The sequence below is a fragment of the Chrysoperla carnea genome, chromosome 3 (assembly GCF_905475395.1).
Source record: "Chrysoperla carnea chromosome 3, inChrCarn1.1, whole genome shotgun sequence".
Taxonomy (NCBI): domain Eukaryota; kingdom Metazoa; phylum Arthropoda; class Insecta; order Neuroptera; family Chrysopidae; genus Chrysoperla; species Chrysoperla carnea.
In genome coordinates this window covers 87319197-87345088 of record NC_058339.1, presented here as the reverse complement: position 1 = coordinate 87345088, position 25892 = coordinate 87319197, and the positions used below count along the sequence as shown (strand labels likewise).

At 27.8% G+C, this 25892-nt stretch overlaps 1 protein-coding gene across 4 annotated transcripts in view; it reads left to right on the top strand.

Moving 5' to 3' along the window:
• LOC123294750 (tripartite motif-containing protein 2-like) overlaps nucleotides 1-25892 on the top strand; it is a 129599-nt gene that overhangs the window by 47259 nt on the left and 56448 nt on the right. For 3 of the 4 annotated variants that reach the window (XM_044875886.1, XM_044875887.1, XM_044875889.1), the window contains exon 1: nucleotides 9748-9823. The exons of the other annotated variant lie outside the window; for it this stretch is intronic. In XM_044875886.1, the coding sequence (XP_044731821.1) occupies nucleotides 9789-9823 (35 nt within the window). In that variant the 5' untranslated portion in view covers nucleotides 9748-9788. Of the gene's footprint in view, nucleotides 1-9747; nucleotides 9824-25892 lie in introns of those variants that run through there. 4 annotated transcript variants of the gene reach the window in all.

Genomic DNA, 25892 nt, shown 5'->3' with positions numbered 1-25892 from the left:
TTTTCTAATGTAAATGATTAATAAAATGATTATCATTACATGTGATGAGTGTTTATGTGACTTAGATGTGTTGTAATTGTTGCGATTTTAACGAAATCAAGTATATATTAATAATATACTCAGATAAAAACTTTTAATCGTTTTCCTTAAAATGTGGTTTGATAAAACAGTTCCTACGATTCTGAAAAAACCATATTTACTCAAAGAGTTGTTTTTGAAATTATAAATAGTAAAATAGGAAAATGAATCTAATTTCGCCTTAAACCTTGGTTAAATTGTTTTTTTTGACGTCACGTAAATAACAAAAGATATTCACTTTGATATTCCTATATTAATACATACTATAAAATTTGCACCTAATTAACGCCCTCGTGGGTAAACAGTGATGTTTACAAAAAAATGATTCAAACAAAAGTTTTTTATTTTTTTATAAGCAACATTTTTTACATTTAAATTTTTGTTCTATCTCTAACGGTTTACAAGATGGGTCCTACGGACCCAAGACTCAATTGACCTATGATGCTCATTTACGAACTTGACCTGACTTTTTACGTCCTAAGTACGCTGTAAAAATTTTAAATCGATATCTTTTTTCGTTTTTGAGTTATCGTGTATAAAAATTCTACGGAGCTATTTGATCTTTGGTCTTGTTTATATTTGATTAGCTGAGTATACGTAGATATAAGTATAATACAGAAGTGTGAAAATTTGATACATTTATGATCAAAGTACAAACATGTGGTCTATATATATTCACAGTTGATAAATCTTATTAGAAATTAATAAGATTATAAATAAGTATTGTAAGTTTTAAGGGATCCGCATCAATTACATTTTTGAGCTTATCAAAATTCTAAAATAATGTTTTAACATCCTTTAAAAAGTTCTGAAGAGTAATACAGGTTAATTCATTCTAGAGGCTCAATTTTCAATTCTTAAAAAGATGTTTAATTCCCACTATTAACAATAAGTAAGACAGAGATACTAAATATTTCAGTCTTACACACGGTTATTAATAAGAATTATAGCATCTTTAAAAAATTAAAGGTTGAGGCTTTAGAATTACCGAATCTATCTCTTCATAACTTCATAAAGGATGTTCAAACATTATTTTAAAATTTTGATAAGCTTAAAAATGTAATTGTGAGCCCCGTTTTTCAGCTTTTAAAATGGCTTTTTGGGGTTTTTCTAAACATTAAACTGTTAATATCTCGAAAACGAAGAAGTTTACGAAAAAATCACTAAGAGCCTTTTTGACGTTAAATGACCCATAGAACATAGAGTAACTTTTACTTGATTCAAAAATATGTCATTTATCTGTTTCTGCGGGGGGGGGGTATGCAAAAATTGGACCAATGGGGTTTCTGGCAAGATCCAGAATATTAATCTATAAGCTTTTCTGATCAAGAATCAATTGACAAAATGCGGTCATATTTGCACACTCAACCCCATCCATCGCCCGCTCTAGTTAACTAAATATTTATTTTCACAACACAGCCATAATTATACTTTACCATGCATATAGTTTCCATGGAAACTTTATTTTATTTTTATTAATACCAGACTCTTTGCTTTCTAGAAAATATATTTCCACAGCCGTCCCAGATACGGACTTCCTATAATGCAAAACATATTCGCACTTGACCGGCTTTGTGATAATTTTCACAAAGACCTTACCTCCCATCTTTTTATTAAAAATAAGAAGTCATTTTACTAATATTATCAATAGTATCTTTTATTTATTTATGTTCTTCGTTTATTACTTTTTTTTATTTCGTAAATTAAACTTTTAATTTTTAATACGACATTTTAGTACTTTTAATTTATATTAAAAATATTTACAGTATCCATAATTGCGTATTTGTAATGCACATTAGTAAAGACCGGATATATTGAAATGAAATCTTGTTCATTTAGTCATATTAAATGATGCTGGAGATAAAATGTAGTGTACTTCATCTTAGTATCTTAGGACTTTTGTTTTTTTTATTATCAGGCAAGATTTTACCTTTTTTTTTAAAAAGCGTTAAAATTCTACTTATTTTAAATTTTATTTGTGACTTTTTTACTCTTTTTAATTGTACTCAAAAGTAGCATTTTAGTACATTTTTATACCATTAAAATAGTTTTGAAGTTTTTATCTTATGTCCTGTAAAGTGACAATAGTGTCAGACACGTTTTGTTCTGTAATAGCAGTACGATCTATTTTTCTAAAATACTAATGATCTTTATTTTAGAAGAAAAGATTCGAAATTTAAAAACACTCTCGAACGCGTCTTCATTTTGAATGTAATGCCAGTCACACTTGCATTTTGTTAAATAAATCATACAGAGAGACAAAAGTAGAATCAACCATAAAAATACTAAAACCGATAACATAATAGTATTCAAATTATGGCGGAAAATAAAATGCATTTTGGGTCGAATGCAGTGTCAGTCACATATGAAATCATCCAAAATATCTCAGGAACTAACAACTTCTGCAGAAATTTAAAGATAAAATTAAATATGATATTAAATAAATACAAATTCGTTAAAGACTGAAGACTTTTGAAATTGAATATATAATGAATTTCAACCACTTCTATGCTTATGCATACTAATTCCTGGTCTACTTATTAATCTTTATTTATTGAATATAGATTGTTTATGCAAAACAAACTTTTTTTTTCTTCTAAAGTCATTTGAAAAGTTATGACTAGACTAATTGATTTATCATGTATATACATGCATAATAATTCATAAATATAGTAATTAAGAACAGACTCAATTACGTATTGATTATATACGATTAATGAAAGTATTTACATATTGATTGATAATGAAATATTGATAACATCTCTATGTAGGCACGTGTATAAATATCACTTATGTTCGATGATGGACGTTGAAAGTTAAATGCAACTCTATTTGAGAAAAAAAATTAAAGCGAATTATATGTAGTCCGCTCAAAAAAATGTTTTACGTGATTTTATTCAAAGGCAAAAAAACAACTAAAAAAAAGAAAGGTTTCGGCATCTAATTTAAAATCCTACTAAAGCGCTTTCTCAAAAGTTCTAGGGTTGCGCTATTAATTAGCGCTATGTATCCATAAAAAAACAATTTTTAGCCAATATCTCGGAGACCATCAACTTTATGAAAAATAGTTTCAAACAAAAATTGTCGGAAATTTTTTACCCTAAAAAAATGTAGAAACAAAAATTATGATATCTACCGCCATTTTCCCAAAAATCCGGAAAAAACAATCAAATATTTATATTTATATGCTAATTAACAATATGTGGAAACTAATTGATTTTATAAAAAAAAATTTCAAACAAAAGTTGACGGAAAATTTAAAAAAACTCCCAGTATAAAAATTCAGGATTTTTTACACATAATTCGAGGATAATGATTGGGTGATTAACAAGAAATATATATAAAACTAATCGTTTTGAAAACGGCTAAAGATATCGAAATTGTTCACTCTACATTTTTGTTAGGAAAAAAATTTTCAACCATTTTCGTTTTTTTTAAATTAAAAAAAAAATTTATTAATTAAATTTTTTATAAAATCAAATAGTTTCAAGATATTGTTAATTATAGCATATATATATTTGGGCATTTTTCTCAATTTTCGGAAAAATGGCAAAAGATATCAAAATTTTTGATTCCACATTTTTTTAGGGTTGAAAATTTCCGACAATTTTTGTTTGAAACTATTTTTCATAAAGTTGATGGTTTCCGAGATTTTGGCCAAAAATCGTTTTTTTTATGTATACAAAGCGTTAAATAACGCAACCCTAGCACTTTTGAGATTGCGCGTTAGAAGGGTCTTAATCTAGATGCCAAAACCTTTTTTTTTCTAGTTTTTTTTTTGCCTGTGAATAAATTAATAAAATCGCTTATTTTCAGTTACTTCGAACGGCCGAATATATGTATGAATATACAATTGGACAATAAAAAATTTCTTTGAACTATATTTGACAATATGGGTTAAATGAAAATTCGGTAAAAATAAATATAAGGAAATTTTGAAAGAATTGTAGTAAAAATTTGTTCATTATGTGACACAGCTAAAAGCTCGTTACATTACGATGTAAGGGTTTTTAAAATCATTATTCAAGTTCTTTAAGGAAATATTTATTGTAATTCCATTCAAGTGCTTTTAGCAGTATAAATTATGGTAATTAACGCAATCGTCTTTAGGTGTTTAACAATTTTTTGTTTTAAATATTTGAAAATATGGGAAAACTTGTTTTAAAATTATTGGAATAGAAAATTTGATAAAACTAAAATTGAGATTTTTTTAAAATTTGCAATGAGCTTCTGATACTTGATCCGTAAAACAAAAGCTTCATTGTATTTCTAATATTCAACAGGTTTCACCTACTATCTCAATTAAGTGTTGATAAGAAGACTATAATTATTGATTACAAATTATTATAAAAACATATGTTTTTTGTTATGTGTTGGAAAGGACACATAATAACGTATTTATTATATATAATTTATTGACATTATTATTAAACAATCAGGAATAGAATTATTATAATACATTATTCAAAAATATTGCTCTTATCATAATGTTTTTGATAAGAATTTTATAATATTTTTGTGGAAAGTATTAGTTCGGGAGCTGATCGTATTTAAGTAAATCTAAAAATACATCTCATCAAAAAGTTAACAAGTATTTAAGATGAGATTCAGACTTTTGGAAAAATCACTAATGACGTCAAGTAGTCAATATGTCGAGTCATAAAAATATTAAAATTTAAATATTAATATTTTTATAAGCTTCTTAAAAAACTTTGAGTTTGTAAGAGTTTGCTCATATTTCCTATTGTAAATGACATTTCCAATTGTACGAACCAAAACTGGATGTCATCGGCCAGAAAATTTGCAAATTTTGGTAATGACGAACCTTCGAAATAATAATTTATTATATCTACTTCTCGTTGACATTCTGTAATGAAGATTTTTGCATACAAATCTTAAAAAACATAAAGTCAACAAATATCAAAATAATTGATAAAATGTCAAACTATTTTTTCAATTATTCAAAACGTAAAAATATAATAAAAAGCAAACAAAGAAATTAAATAAAAAGAATAACATATCTTTTAGTTTGGACGATACAGCATATTTGTAAGAGTTGGCTCTTACATCTGAAAATGTTGAAATCTAAAATACGAAATAAAACCAAAAGAACTATGTTAGAGAATTTATTCCGCAATTATGTGGAGTACAAACAGGCATTGCTTAGGTAATATTTGTTTACAAAGCAAAGTCATATCTATCAATTGCAATGTCATTACAAGTTTTTCCAAACATTAAACTGTTATCTCGAAAACAATGAACATTACTAAAAAATCACAAGGGTAGGTTTACTTCAAAAATGGACTTCATATCCAAATTGCGTAAAGAGCTTTTTATTTCTTGATTTTCAGCTTATTCAGGCAGTGAAGAGATCTGCAGTCAATTATAGAATACCGTGTGTACAAAAATAACCAGAATTAGAAATTAATTTTTGGTTTAGATATTAGACGAGGTATCAATAAACAATTTCTCCCGGAAGTGGATATTATAAAACCGGTGTGGTTTTAAAGGCGCTGAAAGCTATGAGATTAAACTAAATTTTATCTATAAGGATTTTGAACGCTTAGCTCTTGGACCAATGTGTACAATGTAATACTATTATACGTATATTATTTATATGGCGTAATTCACCTTCATAACTTTATCACATAATAAACATTGTTTATGTTTTATACATATAAATATGACCTCGTTTTTAATGGATTCTTTTGGTGTGGGTTTTTTGATTTTATATGGGCTTGTTTTTAAAAAAAATTCCAAAATGCATTGTGTAATTCTAATCCTTTTATTTTATGCATTTATGTTTAATCTATATTCTATATCATTGTTTAATCCGTCTGTTTTATGCATTTATGTTCTCAGTTATAACGGAGTTCTTTCTTCTTCACCACATATTATAAACCAAAAATGAAATTTCGCAAAAAGTTCTTCAGTCTAATAGATAACAACAAGCAGACCCATGCGCAAGAGAGGGGTTTTGGGGGTTAAAACCCCTCTCATTGAGAATCTGTCCACATAAATTTTGAATTAACATTATTGTCTTTTAAATGCAACCATTTAAGAGATGCATTTCTACCAACGAATTAGATATCCATGCATATTTTAACCACGGTACAATCTTTGACTTTGTCTTTGAGTCGAGTACTTCAAACAGAAAACCTGGATCTTGGCGAGCCTATCGAACTAGCTGATGCTGCAAAACATATTTTGATTGAAATAAAAGGAAACAGGGAGGTTTAATATTCTGCATATATTAATATATATCAAGGTATACTAATTTTAGTTCCAAGTTTGTAACGCTTATGGTCATGACGTCAGTTCGCTGTGTAAAAAAATGCGTTGATATTTTCATAATATTAGTTTACACAGCTGTATGGCGTAATAACATGGCATCTTCTATTTCATTGTGTTAAACAGCTTAAAAAACTGAAAATTTTTTTAATTAATTTTGTTATTTTACGAATTAATATTAACATTTACCGACTGCTTTTTGCCTAAACTATCTCAATACATAATGTATTTTTAGATTTTTTCTCATATAGAGTAATATACCCTATCCCGTTATATAAAATTGTCATAACCGTTATAAATAAATTCACAACCTTGAATTATCTTTTAAAAAGGAATATATTACATTGATGAATACGTTTTTTTTTTAAAACTGTATTAATATTTGTCCACATTATGTATTTCAAACAACTTCCATAATAATAATTTTGTCAAAAAATCGTTTCGACTGTGAAGTTCTTACGAAAAGGAAAAGGCCCTTTACTTCACTAGACGAATTTTTTGCACTTAATGACGCCATCAAAATCCAAAAGATGAAATTTCATTCTATCAAATCAAAATTGTATCCGATCTTGTAATTTTACTAAACGCTATACCGTTCAAATGTTCAAATTTAATGTTGTGTGTACAGTCTCGCTAAAATACATACATTCCAATGCTGTTTTTACATTGTTTTATTTAAATGAATTTTTCCATACAATTCCAACAATCGGAACAAATCCTGTAATCGACACTCCTTGGTTTATTTTAAGTTCCGATTATTGAGACCTACTATAACGTTAAATATAAATTTAAGGCGCTGGGAAGTATAATAGTTTAATCATTTCATGACGCTTCCACTATTAATAAAATCATTATAGAATTAAAACTTATTATCAATAAATAATTGAAGTCATAATGTGATGTAACATTACCATAAATATTTTAGTTACTTCAAAAAAAGTGTTCGATCTATATATGGATAAAATAATTATTGCAGGTGTCTTAGAAAGTGTTTAATACATATAATATTTTTGAACAAAAAAAAAAAAAAACATGATTAACATGAAAACTTTAAGGTAACCAATTCAGTCTTACGCACACGTGTTTAAATAAAGTATAATATCTCAAACATTAACATATAATGTAAGTACCAATACTAAATATCATAACAATAACGAAATCATCATATCCATCTCTAGAATATGAATTTAAAAAAAAAGTAGGGATTTACCATACAAAACTTAAGCATAGTGCAACAGTCATTCAAATGTATGTGTGTATGCATTTGTGGATGTATGTCTATTGCAATATAATAATATATAATAATACATATAAATGAAATGCATGCCTATAGGAAACAACGTACTGTTTGGTGTACCAAATAAAATTGTTTATTTAATCAATTCGTGTTATTCATTAATTGAAAAAAGTGTAAAACTTACACAACAGTAAGTTTTACACTTAGATAATCGAACCCATGTCTCTAGGTATTTGGCAGTGATCCCCCAATTATCTGAAGAAATTGTAAAAAATCAAAAAAAGTATAATTTTACATCAGACCATGTTAAAGTATTGACACATGCATTACAAGTGAAATTTATAAAATTTAAAAAACCACCGATAAATTTTTAGGGAACGGAACTCTCAACTTGCACTTGAAACTAAGAACACTCTCCATTTTCTTTTTCCTTAGAGCCTTCTCCAAACGATTTTGAGAATCACCGCCTATTTTTAGTTCTCCATGACATGAAACATGGCTAAGAACCCTCTATTAAATTACCTTTCAAATAAAACAAAAAAAATCAAAATCGGTTCATCTGTTTAGGCGCTACGACGCCACAGACAGACAGACACACACACATACCGATCAAACTTATAACACCCCTTTTTTTGGTTCGGGGGTTAAAAATAATAAACATATTTTGAGTCAAAATTTCTACACAATGGAAGATTGATGGAACTTAAAATAGAAAAATTGAAAAATTAAGCAATAAGGACCAAAAAAAAAATTGTGTATGAAAATATTTGAGGCTTTCGATTCAAATTTTGAGGATGGATTCTGTTAGAACTTGGGAAAATTCAACGAAAATTAATAGTAAAATTTTACGATATATTCCATAGTTTTTGAAATATTGATGCTTAAAGATTTAGAGAAAATCACTTATTAAAGAAGATATAACACACGATTTAGAGATAAGATAAAACACAAAAGCCATTCATTTCGTCACTTTAAATGTAATTCATGGAAAAAGTGCCGTTTGTTATAATTTTCTTTATGGGAGAATATTTTTCATGCATTTGATTAATGAATATTAGTTTTCCAAATATTAAGAAAATTAGCCTTGTTACATAATAAAACATTTCTTTAAAAACACTTCATTTAAAGATGATCCTAAGAAAATTTTTATTTTCTAAAATATCATCCAAAATACATTACGAGAAGCGATTTCTTACATTGATTTCAGGCATTGCATCAAAATCATTGATTACATTGATTTTGGGTCTGAAAACACAAAAAAAGTATGCTTGAGACGATAGCGAGACGGTAGAGAATTAGAGAAGATATACCCGGCCAAGATCTGGCAGATGTGTTAATAACCGTTAATTGGACGCCTTTCTTAATTTATCTACTAATGTTAATTGGTGTCTTATCTCTAATTAAAAGGTAGGAAGATAGTCCGCGGCACAATCGTCACGGTACAGGTGTTAACGTGGGAATGCTGCAATCATTTATCTTTTATTAATGAATAATAAATACTTACTTGGATCATTTTGTATTAAATTTATTTTACACACATTATTTTTTGTATATGTGTAACTCATACAACAACATACTAAACATAGAGGTATGTAATATTGTGGGTTCGGCTGAGTTCAGTTGCCAGCTAAGAGGCAAACAAATAAGTTGTATGACTTAACTCAAGTATATTATTGTGTTTGTTTAAAAATATATTTTAGAATCATTTTTCTCTTATCGCTTGGCACGTTCTTTGTATATTTTTCAAACAATTATTAATAAATTTTTGATCGTTATTGAAAAATATTTTATTAAGAAAAAATATTAAAATTTATTGAAAGTAATTCTTATAAAAAGAATAATGTTCAATTCACTCAATATTATAATTGAAAATTTTACAATTCCATTGTTGTACAATTGATTATTAAAACATTTTGTTGTAATGTGATAAAAAGTTGTTTGTTGTTATAATAAATATATCTGGCGTCTATTTGAACTGTTTTTTTTTATTGCAACATTATTATTTACATGTGACAATTTTAAAAGCGTAGTTTATTTTGTATATTGGAAAACTTTTTTTGTGAACAAGTGTGTTTTTTGTTGAATTGAAAAACGATATAAAATTTTTGGATTTGGAAAATTTTGTATTGTTAAATTTTTTTTTAATGTTTTCATTATTATATGTTATTGTTTATATGCAAATATGGAACCTATGGAAGTATTAAGACGTGCTATACAGTAAGTGACGATTTTCTTTTTGCAAAATATAATTTATAGTTTTTAAAAAATTATATGTATACAAACAACAAAATAAGATATTATAAGTTCAGTGATCCCGGGCAAAATATCTATTCGAAAATTGTATGAATAGTACGAAGATATAATGAGGAATCGATGTATTTCTAAGCTTCTAAAATAGTTTTTTTCCTTGCGCCTTCGCCATCGTATGGTTAAGAATCATAGCAGAAAACAAAATAAACATTGAAGTTCCTAATATTCGATCCTAAAACAAGACTTGAAAATATGGGGGAATTATTTGGATCTTCAGAAACCTGAATTCCAAGATGATTTTCTTTCGTAGAATGTCATATGGCTGTCACTTTCTTTTTGGAGTGCAATTTTTATGGAAAACTAGCAGTTTTAAAAATGATTAGTTTTTCTTTATTGTATTAAATATTTTTATGAAAAACAATCAATTTTGGTTTTTGAACCACTGTTGGATGTTAAAATTTTTTTATCGTTCTGTTTAAAATCGACTCTGAAAACTAAATTTTCTCAGTTCATAGCGATTATAAAAATTTCTTTGAGGTTTTACAACCGAAAGATGTGCTGATTTTTTGATCTCATGTACATTTCGATCCTTAATTGTGGGAGCGAATGTATGAAGTACAAAATACAAAAATGGTGGAGGCTTAGGGAAATAATATTTGGTAAATCTTAAATTGAAAATTTTCTAATATAACTAAAAAGTAAAAAATAACTTTATAGTAAATACTTGTAAATAAATATTCCGTATGAACAATTATCTTTTAAAATCAAAGTTAATTGTATTCTTAGAAAGAAATTCACTCTTAAACATGATTACGACCGACAGACAGACAGACGCTCATGTAGTTTAATTAAATATTTTATGAATATTGAAATAAAATTTTATTTTTTTACTATCCACATTCCTAAGCGTTACAAACTTACAATGCCCAAAATCACGAATTTATAATTCACAAAAGAGTTTTTAGAGGTTTAACAATTACATCCTACAAATGAGGGTCTGATAAATGGTACTTCCCATAAAATATTATCAAATTTTTTTGCTAAATTTTAATAGATTAAATTTTATTTAAACAATTATGATTAGTTATTGAAAATCAATAAAGGAAATTAATATCCGCCCGTATGAACAAGCCCAAATAGATTTATTTATTTTTTCACAAGCTGCACACATTAAAATATGATAAGATTTAATGAATAAATAAAATCTGTAAGCTAGAGTAAATATTTTTCAATAAATTTTATTACACTTTTGAAAAGAATTTAATATATTTATAAAAAAAAAATTCATTCATTCATTTTATAAAAGTAAGAAACGCAATTAGAATATAAATAATCAAAACAATAATATTTTGTATTTTCTTACAAGGTCATAGAACACATATTTCAAAGAAATCAGATTATTTATTTCTAATAATAAATTTAAGAAAATTAAGACAAAGGAATGACATGTTGATTTTTGTGAATTTTCTAAAAGGAAATAAAGCGTGGTGGATATAGCCCTTAGAGACCAGCTGAATAACTTTCTGTTTAAGTAAATTAGTTTATTCATTGATAAATTATAATGAAATTTATTAACTATTCTTATAGTAAATATTACCATTTTACTGTTCCTCAACCCATATTTAATTGCGCTTTTAACGAAACAACTTTCGGAAAATATCCGTTTTTCCCTATATATGAAATATAACAGAGTGCATTTTTTTTAGTCTCAAATTTGTAACGCTTAGAAAAATTGATGGTACAAACAAAATTTTGGTATGTGTTCATAAAATTACCTAATAAATCAATTTCTGTGTGTCCGGTTGTCCGTGAGCACGATAACTCAAAAACTGACTTAGAGTCCGTAAAGGATCAATATTGTTTAATTAGAGCACGGATCCCTCGAACCCATCTTTTAAACCGTAACAGACAGAACAGAAATTTAAATTCTAAAAATTATCCTTATCCAAAAATAAACAACTTTTGTTTGAAACATTTTTTCGTAAAAATCTCTGTTAACCCGTGAGGGCCCAAGTTAGAGCTAAATCGTAACAGTTTAGAAAAAGATATAAGAGTTTGTGGATAGTTTCAAATAGTGGGTCTACTATTGAATTGATTCTAGTTTCATACTAAACCCATCCGATAATATCCGATAAGGGGATCAAAAGGAACAATTTTCGTGAAAACTTGATTTTTAAATTAGTTTTAAAACATGTATCCAAAATCGGAAAAGAAAGTTCTAGAAAATTTTCAAAAAATGCTGTCCTACACGCTATTTTGTCATACACGAATCTTTTTGCTTTTTTTAGAAAAATAATGCAAGCACTGATTTTTAACACTATAAACATAAAGAGTATTTCTACAATTAACTCAATTGTTTATTTTCATTTATTTTTCTTACTACTAAAGATAATTGAATAACAAGTGAAAACAAACAATTGACTGAGTTAATTGTTGAAATACCATGCATAGTCAGTGTTGATTTCTTTATCACATAACACATACAAACATGTGACACATACATAACTGATAATCAAGTATAGTACATATTATAAAATTTCCGCCTAATTGGCGCCCTCACGGGTAAACAGTGATGTTTACGAAAAAATGTTTCAAACAAAAGTTGTTTAATTTTTGATAAGGAACATTTTTTATATTTAAATTTTTGTTTTATCTCTAACGGTTTACAAGATGGGTCCTACGGACCCAAGACCCAATTGACCTATGATGCTCATTTACGAACTTGACCTGACTTTTTACGTCCTGAGTACGTTGTAAAAATTTCAGCTCGATATCTTTTTTCGTTTTTGAGTTATCGTGTCCACAGACGGACGGACGGACAACCGCAAATGGACTAATTAGGTGATTTAGTGAACACCCATGACAAAATTTCTTTCCTAGCATCATTATTTTCAAGCGTTACAAACTTTGGACTAAACTTAATATACTATGTATATTTCATATATACATGGTATAATAAACAGCAAAGAAAAAAGAATAAAAGAAGATAAAACGCTTGTTCGTTATCCGGAAACTGGAAAATTTTAATTTTCAGGTTGTTCTGTATCTTCTTATAAGAATATAAAAATATTTGTTCTTGTGTTAGTTTAAACCCCTGAATGCAAATTCCTAAATAGTCTGTTTTGATCCTAAATAGCCCGATTGATAAATGGTGGTGACAAATCACCACCATTTATTGAGATAACTTCTGCAGCCCATTCAATTTTATTGCCAGTCTAAGGTATGAAAAGATTAAAAGTAATTGAACAATTTAGACCAATATTTCCGAATTTAGGACTCCTAATATATATTTAATGATTTTTCGCAGCAAAGGCAACCAAATGCGCATTAAAATATTCATAATCAATATATTAAATGTTCAATAGTAATTACGTGTGGGCGTTTTTAGATAAGATAACATGACTATGAAAAAAATATTTAATAACGCATATACCTATTTATTATTGCACTTTTCACATTTCTGTAATACCATTAAAAGAATTTATTATTATGTTTTTTATAATTATTGAATACATTAAAGAAAATTAATTAGCATATTTAAACAAGGATATGACAAGTATTTTTAACGGTCAAGAACATAGTACCTACTATTTGAAAAAAATGTGGTATTTTTTATATTTAGAAAGTTTTCTTATTCTTTTTCAAGTTTATTGGAATCTTTGAAAGAAAACAATGACATTTAAGTTACATTAACAGTAAAGCACTTCGTTGATGTTCAGTCTACAAAAATGTCCAGTTATTCATTGCGTGCATGAGTAAAATTTACTTTTTGAACTAAAATTACCATTTGAGTTTGTTATTCCTTTGAAATTATCAATTATGAAATTATGTACTAATTTTTAACCCCCGAATTAAAAAAAAGGGATCTATAACTTTGACCGCTATGTGTGAGTGTCTGTGTGGTTGTCTGTCTGTGGCATCATAGCGCCTAAACGAATGAACCGATTTTAATTTTTTTGGTTGCTTTTGAAAGGTAATTTAACGGAGAGTGTTCTTAGCTATTTTTCAAGTGCGAGCTTAAAGTTTCGTTTTGAAAAAAACTAAAAAATTGGCGATGACCTTCATAATCGATTCAGTTTGGAAAAGATATGACGTATAATTTTAACATATAAATAATTACTATGGAAATGAATGGTGAAATAAACCTGGCTCAATTCATTTTGTATAGTGAAATGGTAAAATAATTAGGTAATTTAAAACAATAATTCAAAAGAACAAAGTCAACTCAAATATTTCAATTTCAATTTTAATATTTCCAAAAATTTGCCCTAAAAAATGATAGCTGTCTAAGTATCCTTTTCATTTCATCTGATGTCCTTGATCATCACTTTGATATTGATTTAAGAAGGAGTGTTATAAGTTAAAAGTGTTTATCTGTGCGTCTGTGTATTCCTCAGTGGCATCGTAGCCAGCAAACAGTCGAACCGCCTTGATTAAGATCATTTTAAGGCTAAGTTTCCAAAAATCGATTTTAAGGAATAAATTTTTCGGGGGTTTTTTTAAATTTTGTAAACTTCACTTGTTCCAATATTTTTCCGGCTCCTATATAGACAGTATCGCTTATGAACAAAACAAAAGATGTTTTTCTTCTTGAAGAACAAGCAATTAATTTCTAGAATTTCTGTTTGATTGAACATTCAATACTAATTGCTTATTTATTTTAATAATTACAAGAATTTATTTTCAAGTAAAATTTCAATGAAAATAGTTATAAAGCTGTCATGTTTTTTTTTAGAATTCTCAGTAGCGAAGTCGAAAACTCAACGTTAACTTTTCTAAAAATATTACTAATGTTTGACAAATATTTGAAACAATTCTGTTCCATCCAAATTGCATTAATTTTTTTGTAATTAATTTCAAATTAAAACTTTTTTCCGGCGATTGTTTAAAGTGGTAAATAACAAGAGCTTAACTATGCAGGTTTTATGTCTATTTAGATTAATAACTAATTTTGATGGTTTTTATACCATGTATATATGAAATATACATAGTATATTAAGTTTATTCCCAAGTTTGTAACGCTTAAAAATAATGATGCTAGGAAAAAAATTTTGTCATAGGTGTTCATAAAATTACCTAATTAGTCCATTTCCGGTTGTCTGTCCTTCTGTGGACACGATAACTCAAAAACAAAAAAAGATACCGAGCTGAAATTTTTACAGCGTACTCAGGACTTAAAAAGTGAGGTCGAGTTCGTAAACGAGCATCATAGGTCAATTGGGTCTTGTAAACCGTTAGAGATAGAAAAAAAGTTTAAATGTAAAAAATGTTCCTTATCAAAAATTAAACAACTTTTGTTTGAAACATTTTTTAGGAAACATCACTGTTTACCCGTGAGGGCGCCAATTAGGCGGAAATTTTATAATATGTACTATACTTGATTATCAGTTATGTATGTGTTACATGTATGAATGTGTAATGTGATAAAGAAGTCAACACTGACTATGCATGGTATTTCAACAATTAATTCAGTCAATTGTTTGTTTTCACTTGTTATTTATAATAATTCTCAAAAAATGTGATCCAGTCGTTGGACTACAAATATATAAATATATGAAATTTTAAAATAACTACATAATCATAATAATAATTAAAATTTAATCAATTAACTAATAATGTTTTTATTGAAATTATAAAATGTTTATTGTATTTAATTATAATTAAAATGCACACTCATTAATTATAACTAATATTAATATTAAAACAAAAATTTTAATTTATTTATCGGAAAATTTAGTCGAAGTAACACATTTCTATTATAAAATTAAACTTTTTACATTTATTTCATATTTTTGTATACCTACAAAAGTCCCTCATGCATGATACTGTTAATAACTTTTGTTATCTTAACACATTTTACAACTTTATAATTGAAAGTGAGACTGATTTGAACAAATAGAAAAAAAAATAACACAGAAGCCGGAACTCGAACCTGGGTCTTTTAGATATGCGGTCTAGCACGTAACCAACTCCGTTGCTCCTGCTCTATGTGAGAGACCTAAATTATATGTAACCCATACTGACAAAAATTTTAATTTATTTATCGGAAAATAAATATAGTCAAAGTTGGCTATAACCTCGTATATATAACATCGTTTATATGGACGAATCGGTTATTATGACCAATTGGTAAGGTACCAACTAAATCAAATGTTATACATAAAATTAATCGTTTATAACGACCAAAATATTAATATTTTGAATATTTTTCACTTAATTTTACGTTTAATTCATTGTATTTTGAACGTTATAAACATTGATGCCAGAACTTCAGAGCTAACTGAGCTGTATTATCGGGACATGAGCCAGCTTTTGACGACAATTTTTATGATTGACTGGTGTTGACTTTTTACTGTAAGTAAGTCCTATTAACAATTTAGTCAACATAAGTATTAGCTGATTATTACGTCACTAGACAGACTACTAGGGATTTGTTTGGTGATTCTTTCACTATAAGCATCCTTTTCCGAGGAAAAAAGAAAGTTTAATCGCCGAGAAAAAAGGTGAAATGGTTGGGATTTGGGTGTCTTTATCCCAATCATTTCGTAGAAAAAAATTATTTTTAGAGTTTCGTACCTGAAAAGTAACCAACCGAACCTTATTACTACAAGTCTGTTGTCCACCCGTCTGTCATCGGGCTATATTTCATAAAACAGCTAAAATTATGACAGAGTGTGTATTATTATTGACGCTGTAACAATAAATAATGAAAAACCGATCAAGTGTAAGCCGACCGGCCTCAAGCAGAAAGGGTTTCGTACTTTGACAAAAGTATTTAATGAAAAGTACATACTTAGTGTGTATATCTTGTACGCTGCTAAAGAACCCTTTTTGTGTGAATCCAACTTACACTTTTTAATTATTCTGTAGAAATAAAATAATTTTACAGGTCTCTCAATGTCGTTAAGACCGACTTTGATTATTATAATAATTTAAAAACAAAAATGTAATTTATTAATAGGAAATACACTTCGCAACATTTAAATAAATAAAACCGCAGAATGAATCAACAATTGATATTATAATTTTTTTTTTGATTTACAGTATTTTTATCACTGCGTGTGGTTTTTCTTTTGCATTTAGTAAGTCGTTGATATCTGCAATTTAATTCATAATTTATAATAATTTGACATACATCCGTTTAAAAATATTTTTAATTTATTTTATGGTTTCAGTAATTAATCATTGATTTAATTATTTTAGTAGTTATTAATTACGTTAATAGCTTAGTCATTTGTTCAGATTATGATTTAGTAGCTTGCAGAACATGGAACTTGAGTTTTCTAGCTAAGAGATACTCTATTTAGCGTCTGTAATTTTTAGACTTTTACCCTCTAATATATTATCTATATTTTTTTAATTTTCTAAATATTTGTCCAGATTATTTGTTATAAATCCCTATCCCTCCTATATATTATAAATGTGAAAGTAAGGATGTTTGTTTGTTACGCTTTCACGCAAAAACTACCGAATGGATTTAAATGAAACTGTACATCAATATAGCTCATACATCGGAATGACACATGAGCTATAGTTTATAAAGATATATTTAAAACAAAAATTAAATTTATTCCGACATTTTATTGCTTCATCTATATGGTAATCATTTTAAACCATAAATAAAAAATTTTAATAGTAAATGTGTCGCCCTGTTAGCACATTTTTTAAGGCGTAACCAATTCCGTCCGCGGTATGCTAAGGGTAGTGGGTTCGATTCCCGCCGTTACAACAAAATTAATTTAATTAATAGTTGTAATGGGCTGGTGTAGTGCATGGTATGCATGAAAGAGGTGCACCCAGCCTCTGAAATTAAGAAGCTGATAAATGAAATTATCAGCGGAAGGGTTGTAAAACACATATATGGTATCACAATGGACTCTATAGCCTAAGTGTGTCCTTCGTGGACAGCCAATATAACCAAATAGTAAATGTCAAACAATTCATGACCTTCTTTTCATATTTACTCAATGAAGTATGACTATTTTATACTTAAAAAATTCAAAATTGCCCAAATATTTTAGCTGTTTAAAGCAATTCCTTCGGATATTATGGAAGAAAAATAAGTGAAATCAAGAAAGGATGGAAGCTATAAAGCGGTGGTTTTTACTTTTAAGCCCAGTGAAGTGGGCGGGTATCAAGCTAGCAAATAATAATTTTGAATTTTGTTATTTGGTCTTAAATGAATAGAATTCGATAAAAATAATTCAATTACCGACTGCGAAAAATATGTGTAAGAAAAACAGATGTTTTATCGAAGATGATGGTTGATGTTTATGACATTATATCTTAATTAAAGAACCCAGTAACGGAATTTTTAACTAGGCCTCAAAATTGGTGGCACAATGCTTTTTTACATAATTCTAAAGCAACCAAATTACAAATCATAAAAATATTCCATCCAAAACGTTTTTTTTAGGAGTGCATTGTCTCTGCCTATTCTATAGTAAATTTAAAGAAATATATAAACACTTGTATTAATAATTTCTTAACTTTCAAATTGACGTCAATCGTGTTCGCAAATTTAAATTTAAACCTCACAAAATTTGTTTGTCACCTCTTTAAAGTATATCACTCTTACTACTTTAGAGATCTACGCGAGATCTTCCTTCCTTATTCTTTTATCAAATTCCATGATTCGCCCCTCTTTTTAAAGCTTATCGTGCTGCCTCGACCTAAAAATATACCGCCAAGGAAAAACAGGCTAGAGAAATAATATTAAGATTTAATTTTGTTCAATATGTAATTTGAATATCATACCTGTCATAAAGTTGCCTATAAATAAAAAGATAGTAATTTACCCCCTTAAATGTTATTTTTGTAGCCTGTTTTTAGTCACTAGTACGGGTCGAGCTAGTAATATTTAAAATATAATTATTATCTGCACAAAAATAAAATTTAATATATACATTGATGCATGCATCCATTCAAGTTCATTATTATTTTTGTTAAAATTTGTGTGAAAACTATTAAAATGTATAAATAAATTTAAATTGAATATACAGCATGAATCAGAAATGACGATACATTGAACATAGATAAAATTATCAAAAGAGAATATCAGGCGCTAAATAATATATGCCATTAAAAATCTGCGATTATAATATTTTTCAATGCAAAGTAATTTTGATAGTTATGAAGATTTTTAACTTATTCTACTGTTCAAAACATATGGAGTTAATATACAATTTATTTTGGCCGAGTTCATTGGTTTGAAAAAATTAATATTTTGTTTTTTTTTTTCTGTTTCAGGTAAGTGTTTATGAACTATTCACAAATAATGCATAAATATCGTAAGTAAATTATAAAATTTTCACTATTCCATTTGAGATTTCCGTTTAAAATTTTCAGGGTAGATTCTATTAGAACTAAACGAAAATTAACAGTAACATTTTTCGAAAGATCGATGCCTAAAGATTTAGTGGAAATCATTTATATAAGACATACTAATTTTCTTAACACAAATGCCATATATTTTTGTTTGTAATAGTTTTCTTTATAGAAAAATATTTGGCATGTTTTTAACTAAAAAATATTAGTTTACTACCCTTTTTACATAATAAAGTATCCCTTTAAAAAAAAGTACATAATCGCTTTAAAAAAGCTACAATATTTGATTTATATGTTAAAGTGCAAACTTTATTAAAAGCCTAAGAAAAAATTCAATAGCCACTGAGGTTATATATGGATGGCTCAATGAATTTTCGAGTTTTTCATCAGTTTTCACGTTAAAAAAATGGCGATTATCGCATGATAAGAATGTCATTTGACAAGAGAACATATTTGAAAACGTTTCTTTGAGTACTCTTAATTTTGGATATTCAAACCATTGATAAATTAATTTTAAGAAATTTATGTATAGCTTAATATTATGCTTTGCTTAACAATTTTTAAGTAAGTGGAGTATCCGCTTTCACAGAGGCCGAAACGTTCTTTGTTGTACGAGGAAATTTCAAATTGATGGATCAAGATTTTTTTATTATTTTTCTTACATGAAAGATTAACAAATATCATTTTGTCTGATATAATCCGGGGTGAAATCGATGTCATCGCATATCACAAAATGATTTGTTATAAAATTGGGTTTAACCGCCGTTTTTCATATATATACCTCTATAACAGAGGCCATCCACATAATTTTTTTAAATCTTTATTTATTTGAACTACATCCGATTACAACAATTATATTAATGGTGTGGGTGAAGTCGATTACTTCTTTCATATCCAAGCGACGATAGTGTGATCAATTTACCGCTCCATTAATTATAACGGATCAGACCGCCGCTGCCTAGATTCGAACCCGCTACCTAAGCCTAAGAAGTCAAACGGTTAAAGTCGACTGCGTTTTAACTCACTCGATCACTTAGACTCTGTTTCCAATTTGTTTTGAATAATTTTAAGCTTCCCATGGTTTCATGTTTAATTTTAAGCTTCTCCGTAATGCCCATATTCGTTGTATGCGTTGTCATGGTAGGGATAATAAAATCGATGCCAGCGCTTCCAGATAACGCATTAAAAATTGTGAAAATAAGAAATCAAATTGCACAAATATTATTTTTCAAATGTAAATTATCATAATTATTTATTTAAAGTGAGACAATAATATTAAATTTTCAATGTAAGTCATAAATGCAATCCATACAATTCTATAATTAAAGTAGTGTATCGTTACCATGGAAACGGCTCCAATAAAAATTAAGCACGGTGCGAATAGGCTCACACTTATGTTGAAATCCACTTGGCTCATTTTGTATAAAGTGCAATAATATTATTTTATTAATGCATCAAAAATAATTTATATAAATTTATAATATAAATAAGATTAAACTATACTATGCATGTGCGGGTTTGTGTTTTTTATTTTTTAATATACACAAATTTATTTTTTGAATATTTTAGCATATGCATACATCATTTTAAAACAAGTAATGTATATTAAATTCGTTAAGGTTTTATAACTTGCAAAAATAATATTTATAACGTTGTCTCTTCTATTTAAAATATGATTTATAATAATTCATTTGGGATATTTATAATTTAGGGGATTATGGCTTAACTTTTTAATATCGAATATCCTTTATATAAAGAAAGGGTCGTTTCACACTTATAAAAACCATGATATTAAATTATTTTGTAATCTGTTATTAATTGAATTTTAATGTTGTTTAATTTTTTAATCAAGGAATTTTTGCATAAAAAGTTGATAGTCAGATATACAATCCGCCTACTTAAAAACTCACAAAGCGTGGGTTGACTGTGTATAAATTTTGTTGATGTTGATAAATAGTGTCAACCAAAAATCTATGTAAATTTTTGAATAAAATTAAATTTTTGTTATAAAAATTTATATTAATTATTAAGTGATTCAAAATTGATTAAACAGTGATTTTTGAAACATTGTGGATTTACATATCACAAAGAAAAATTGCAGAGTTTTATGGGTTCTGACATGATCACCGGATTGCTTAAATAGTCAATTTAGATCCTAAAAGTTAAAAGAGAGTTATTCCTCATTCCTCTTAAAAAATTTTGGTCCTCATTTTTTCGAAAATCGTTAGCTTTCGGAGAAAATGTGACTTAAAAACATTCCATTTAATCGAAGCTAAGAAAACACGCCAGCTACAAAAAATGATTTAGCCAAAAGTTGTCAAGATCAATAGAGAGTACTTTTGCCTGTGCCCATGACTTTGGCCTGAAATTCTTATTTCAAGGTCATTTGACCTTGATCTTCTATGAGATTTTCGACCATATATCGGAATTTTAATCGTGGTTTTTTTATTTTTAGATTTGAAATTATTATAATGGTTTTTTATCAAATTAAAGATCAAATTTTCCATCGATTTTTCGAAATTTTAACCCCTTTAAAAAAAAGAAAAGATTCTAAAGAAAAAAATTTTCAAAATTTTGTAAAATATTGATAAAACTTATTTAAAGAAATATTTAACTCAACAAAATAATTCATTTAACAATTGGATAAATAGTTTTTCAGATGTTTCGGAGCAACTATGGATATCCGAAATCTCAAATAAGCAGTCAAAAAATTTGGCTGATGCCGCGGCATCTTTGATCGTGTAAAATTTGAGCCAAAAGTCTCAGAAATTCGCCGATCGTCAAAGACTATTGAAGTTTATATTTTTTAATCAAAATTACTGATAATAATTTTTACCCAGATCAAAGACAAGAATTTGGTCATTTTTTATCAAAATCCTTAAGGTTCCTTTGAAAAAATCGAAATAAAAAGAGAAATTTTTTGGTGATATTCCGGATTTTAACATATTTAACTAAAAGATTATTTAACCTATAAAATGATAATTCTCAAAATTAATAAATAAAAAATAAGCCTTTTACTTTTGATTATAAGGTGAATCTAATTGGTCAATAAAAAAAAATTAGGCATTTAAACATAGCTTAAGTATTAAATTTCTATTTGTTCAACTGACTTAAATTATGACAATTATTGATCAATTTAAGTAAAATATACATTAGAAGCGCCAATGGCAATCTTATAAATTTTTTTGAAAATTCTTGGTAGTTTGTCTGCGTCAGAATATACAGAACAATAATGACAGGCTTTAGTTTTACAGTTTAGAAATCCATTCTTTTTGTTGCTTACAGACTGCATCATCTTTTTCACTGTCTGCTAATAATAAACTTAAATAAAAGACCTATAATACGTTCCAAAATTAGATATATGTTACCTGTGTAATACAGGATGTACTCCACCTACAAAAAGTATTTTTAAGGGTGTTGTTTCGCTACACTATTGTCAAAAAGTTTTGGATTATATACATGCTAAGAGTATATGAGCTTGTAGTGAAATGAGGTATAATTTTTGTCTCCATTATCGTTTAAAATGTGATGTGATTATTCTTAATTTTTCATTGAACCCAAGTGGTGAATAATTTTCAATATATATCAGTTTTTCATAAAGATGGTGATATTTCTACTGAGGAAAAGAAAATTATAAGTTATATTTTTCTACGCTTCTCTCATGCTTCACGTGTACAATATGTCAGTTTTAATCGCAATTATCTCATAAACGGTGTGGTAAATCGTCTTCAGATTTTAACAGGATATGCATATCTTATTTTCAATTACTTAATTGCCAAGTTTTGTTAAACAATACATAATATAAAACAAAGGCGCTTCCATCTGCCTGTCCCCAATTTCTATGTATGCTTAGATCTTTAAAACTACGCAACGGATTTTGATGCGTTTTTTTCTAATAGATTAAGTGATTCAAGAAGAAGGTTTTTATGTATAATACATGCATAATATAGTAGAGTAAGGGGTTGAAATAGGGATTGAAAGGGATGTGCTTCAAAAACTTTAGGCTGTTCATCGATTAAGCTCAAATATTGACAAGATATACAACCAGGTTCAAGAATTGTTTTTATCTATTTTTAATTTTCGGGGGTGGAAAGGTGGAGCGAGAAAATGGGGTTGAATAATCGAAAATTTTCAAATTTACTCAAGTGGTGTATCAAATAAAAGAGTATGACGTGTACATTACAAAATATGAAGAGAGGGGGTGAATGAGGGGATGTTCGCGGAGCAATAACCTCAAGATTTCTTTTCTACATTTGGCTCAAAATTGCACGGCACTATTTTAGGAACGTGGTCTCCAGCTCAAAATAAGCAAAAAATTTTATCTAAGAACATGTTCAAAAGTACAATTCTTATCTCAAATAGTTTCTGTTTTTTTTTTACTTTAAAGATGCTTCGTTCTTATTGGGAAACCCTGTTAACTATTTATTTCAGTTCTTAGCAATCGTAAAGGTTTATTTTATGACGTCGGTTACATTTTGGGACTCCCTATGACTGTATAAGCTAATAATGATGTCTTGCGGTGACGAACTATAATGAACCACACATTTCAAAAAGTCTAGTTTTATCTACATGGATGGGAGTACTATACAACTTTTGTGTGTTGTATTATATTCAGTGATGTTCTTACCTTCAAACAAACTTTTTCAATTCATTGACCTATGAAAAAGTAGTTTTTTTTTTTTGACTGATATGATGGTTGGTTTTATAAATTGAAGACAAGATTAATTTTTTAATTATATATAATGTACTATCGAGCATTTATACGTACCGAAATAAATAAATACCAAGATATATAAATCAAAAGATTTTACAATCAATTTCATGATTTCCCCGATAATATCTGCATTGAAATCAAAAATCCAAAAATCGAAATCTCGATGAAACTATGCATTTTCGGGTGGAATCTTGCAACTCAATTTTGAAGCAGATATTTTCAATCGATTCAGTTGAAATACACGTTTAGGTTGGATGACAATGTATCTTTAGAATTTTCCCATCGCTTCCGATTTTGCAAAGTGAAAATTTTGACATATCTCCACGTTTCAAGGTTTTTAGAGTCGAATAGTATGGTTTTTAAAAGGATGTCCGTGTGTGCACATGTATGTATGTGTATGTAAAAATTGTATAATTGTCATTATTATCACTTATCATTTATATAGTTTTCATTATATCATTTTATACGTCATCGGGGGTGCTCTGAAATGAAAAAAAAAAATTGTAAAATAAAAATATCATTAATAAAAAGAAAATCTGAGCAATTTTATCCTTTCCACTGAGAAGTTAGTCGTGTGGACCTTTCGGGTCGCACCTAGACCGCTCTTTTTCTGTAGCGCCCCAACAACCTGAAAGAACACATTAATTTGCTTAATTACGAAATTTTTGGATTTATCTTTAAATTCATACCCATCTTTCATCTTTCACTTGTGGAATATGGAACAAATAACCAACCTATTTATTTCTGTATCGTGAATCTATACACGATTATAACTGTTTTATTAAATTTGGTTAGTAACTAATAATTACGATATTATAAAAAAATAATAATTTAATTGATTTTTTGATTGTTCAATTTTTATCTGTCAATTAAAAATAGCTGTCAAGACATTAACGATGCGAAATGTTTGAAATAGATTTATAAGTGAAATTGTGTATGTTGATTCGTGGAAATAGAACTGAAATAGCTTGGAAAGTACCCAAGACATACAGGATATAAGTTATTACTTTGTGTACGTGCGGTTACACATCATGATAAATTTTAATAAAATTTATTGGAAAATAAAGCTAGCTGCTACGTAGAAAAGTATATGTTGTTCATTTAAAATAGACCACAAATATTAACCAATGAAAACCTGTGTGATGTTTCTTGGGTCTGGGCTACTATATAAGTCTAAAATTTTGTTGATTTCCAGAATTACGCGATGTAAAGCTACTTTGTTGGTATGCTATTATGTTATTTGTTCCCCTTAAAGGAGTGTGAAACTAAGTGTTGCAAGAAAAAGAAAAGTTGTGCTACCTGCTTAATAGTTGAAAAACTGAAAAAAGCCTGGAAAATTGCACAACCTTTTTTTTCTTGTTCAACGTAGTTTCACACGCATCTAAGAGTTTCACATAACATATAATAAAAGTAGCTTTATATCGTATTTTGTCGATTATAATGTAGAATTTGACTGGCGTAAATAATCGATCAATAATATTCTCCGATAATTTTCTATTTTCTCTTAAGACTAAGACTATAGTTAGTTTTAGTCTTAGTCTTGCAAAAATATGACTTGGTCTTGCAGACTTGAGTCTTGCAAAAAAATGTTAGTTTTGGTCTTGGTAAATTGAGTTTTGTTTATGACCTTACATCAACCATGTTTTGAACTTTTAAGTTTCGATTTAGTGTTATTCATTTTTTATGAATTGTCTTTTTATACCATGTATATATGAAATATACATAGTATATTAAGTTTAGTCCCAAGTTTGTAACGCTTAAAAATAATAATGCTAGGAAAAAAATTTTGTCATAGGTGTTCATAAAATCACCTAATTAAACACGATAACTCAAAAACGAAAAAAAGATATCGAGCTGAAATTTTTACAGCATACTCAGGACGTAAAAAGTGAGGTCAAGTTCGTAAATGAGCATCATAGGTCAATTGGGTCTTGGGTCCGTAGGACCCATCTTGTAAACCGTTAGAGATAGAACAAAAGTTTAAATGTAAAAAAT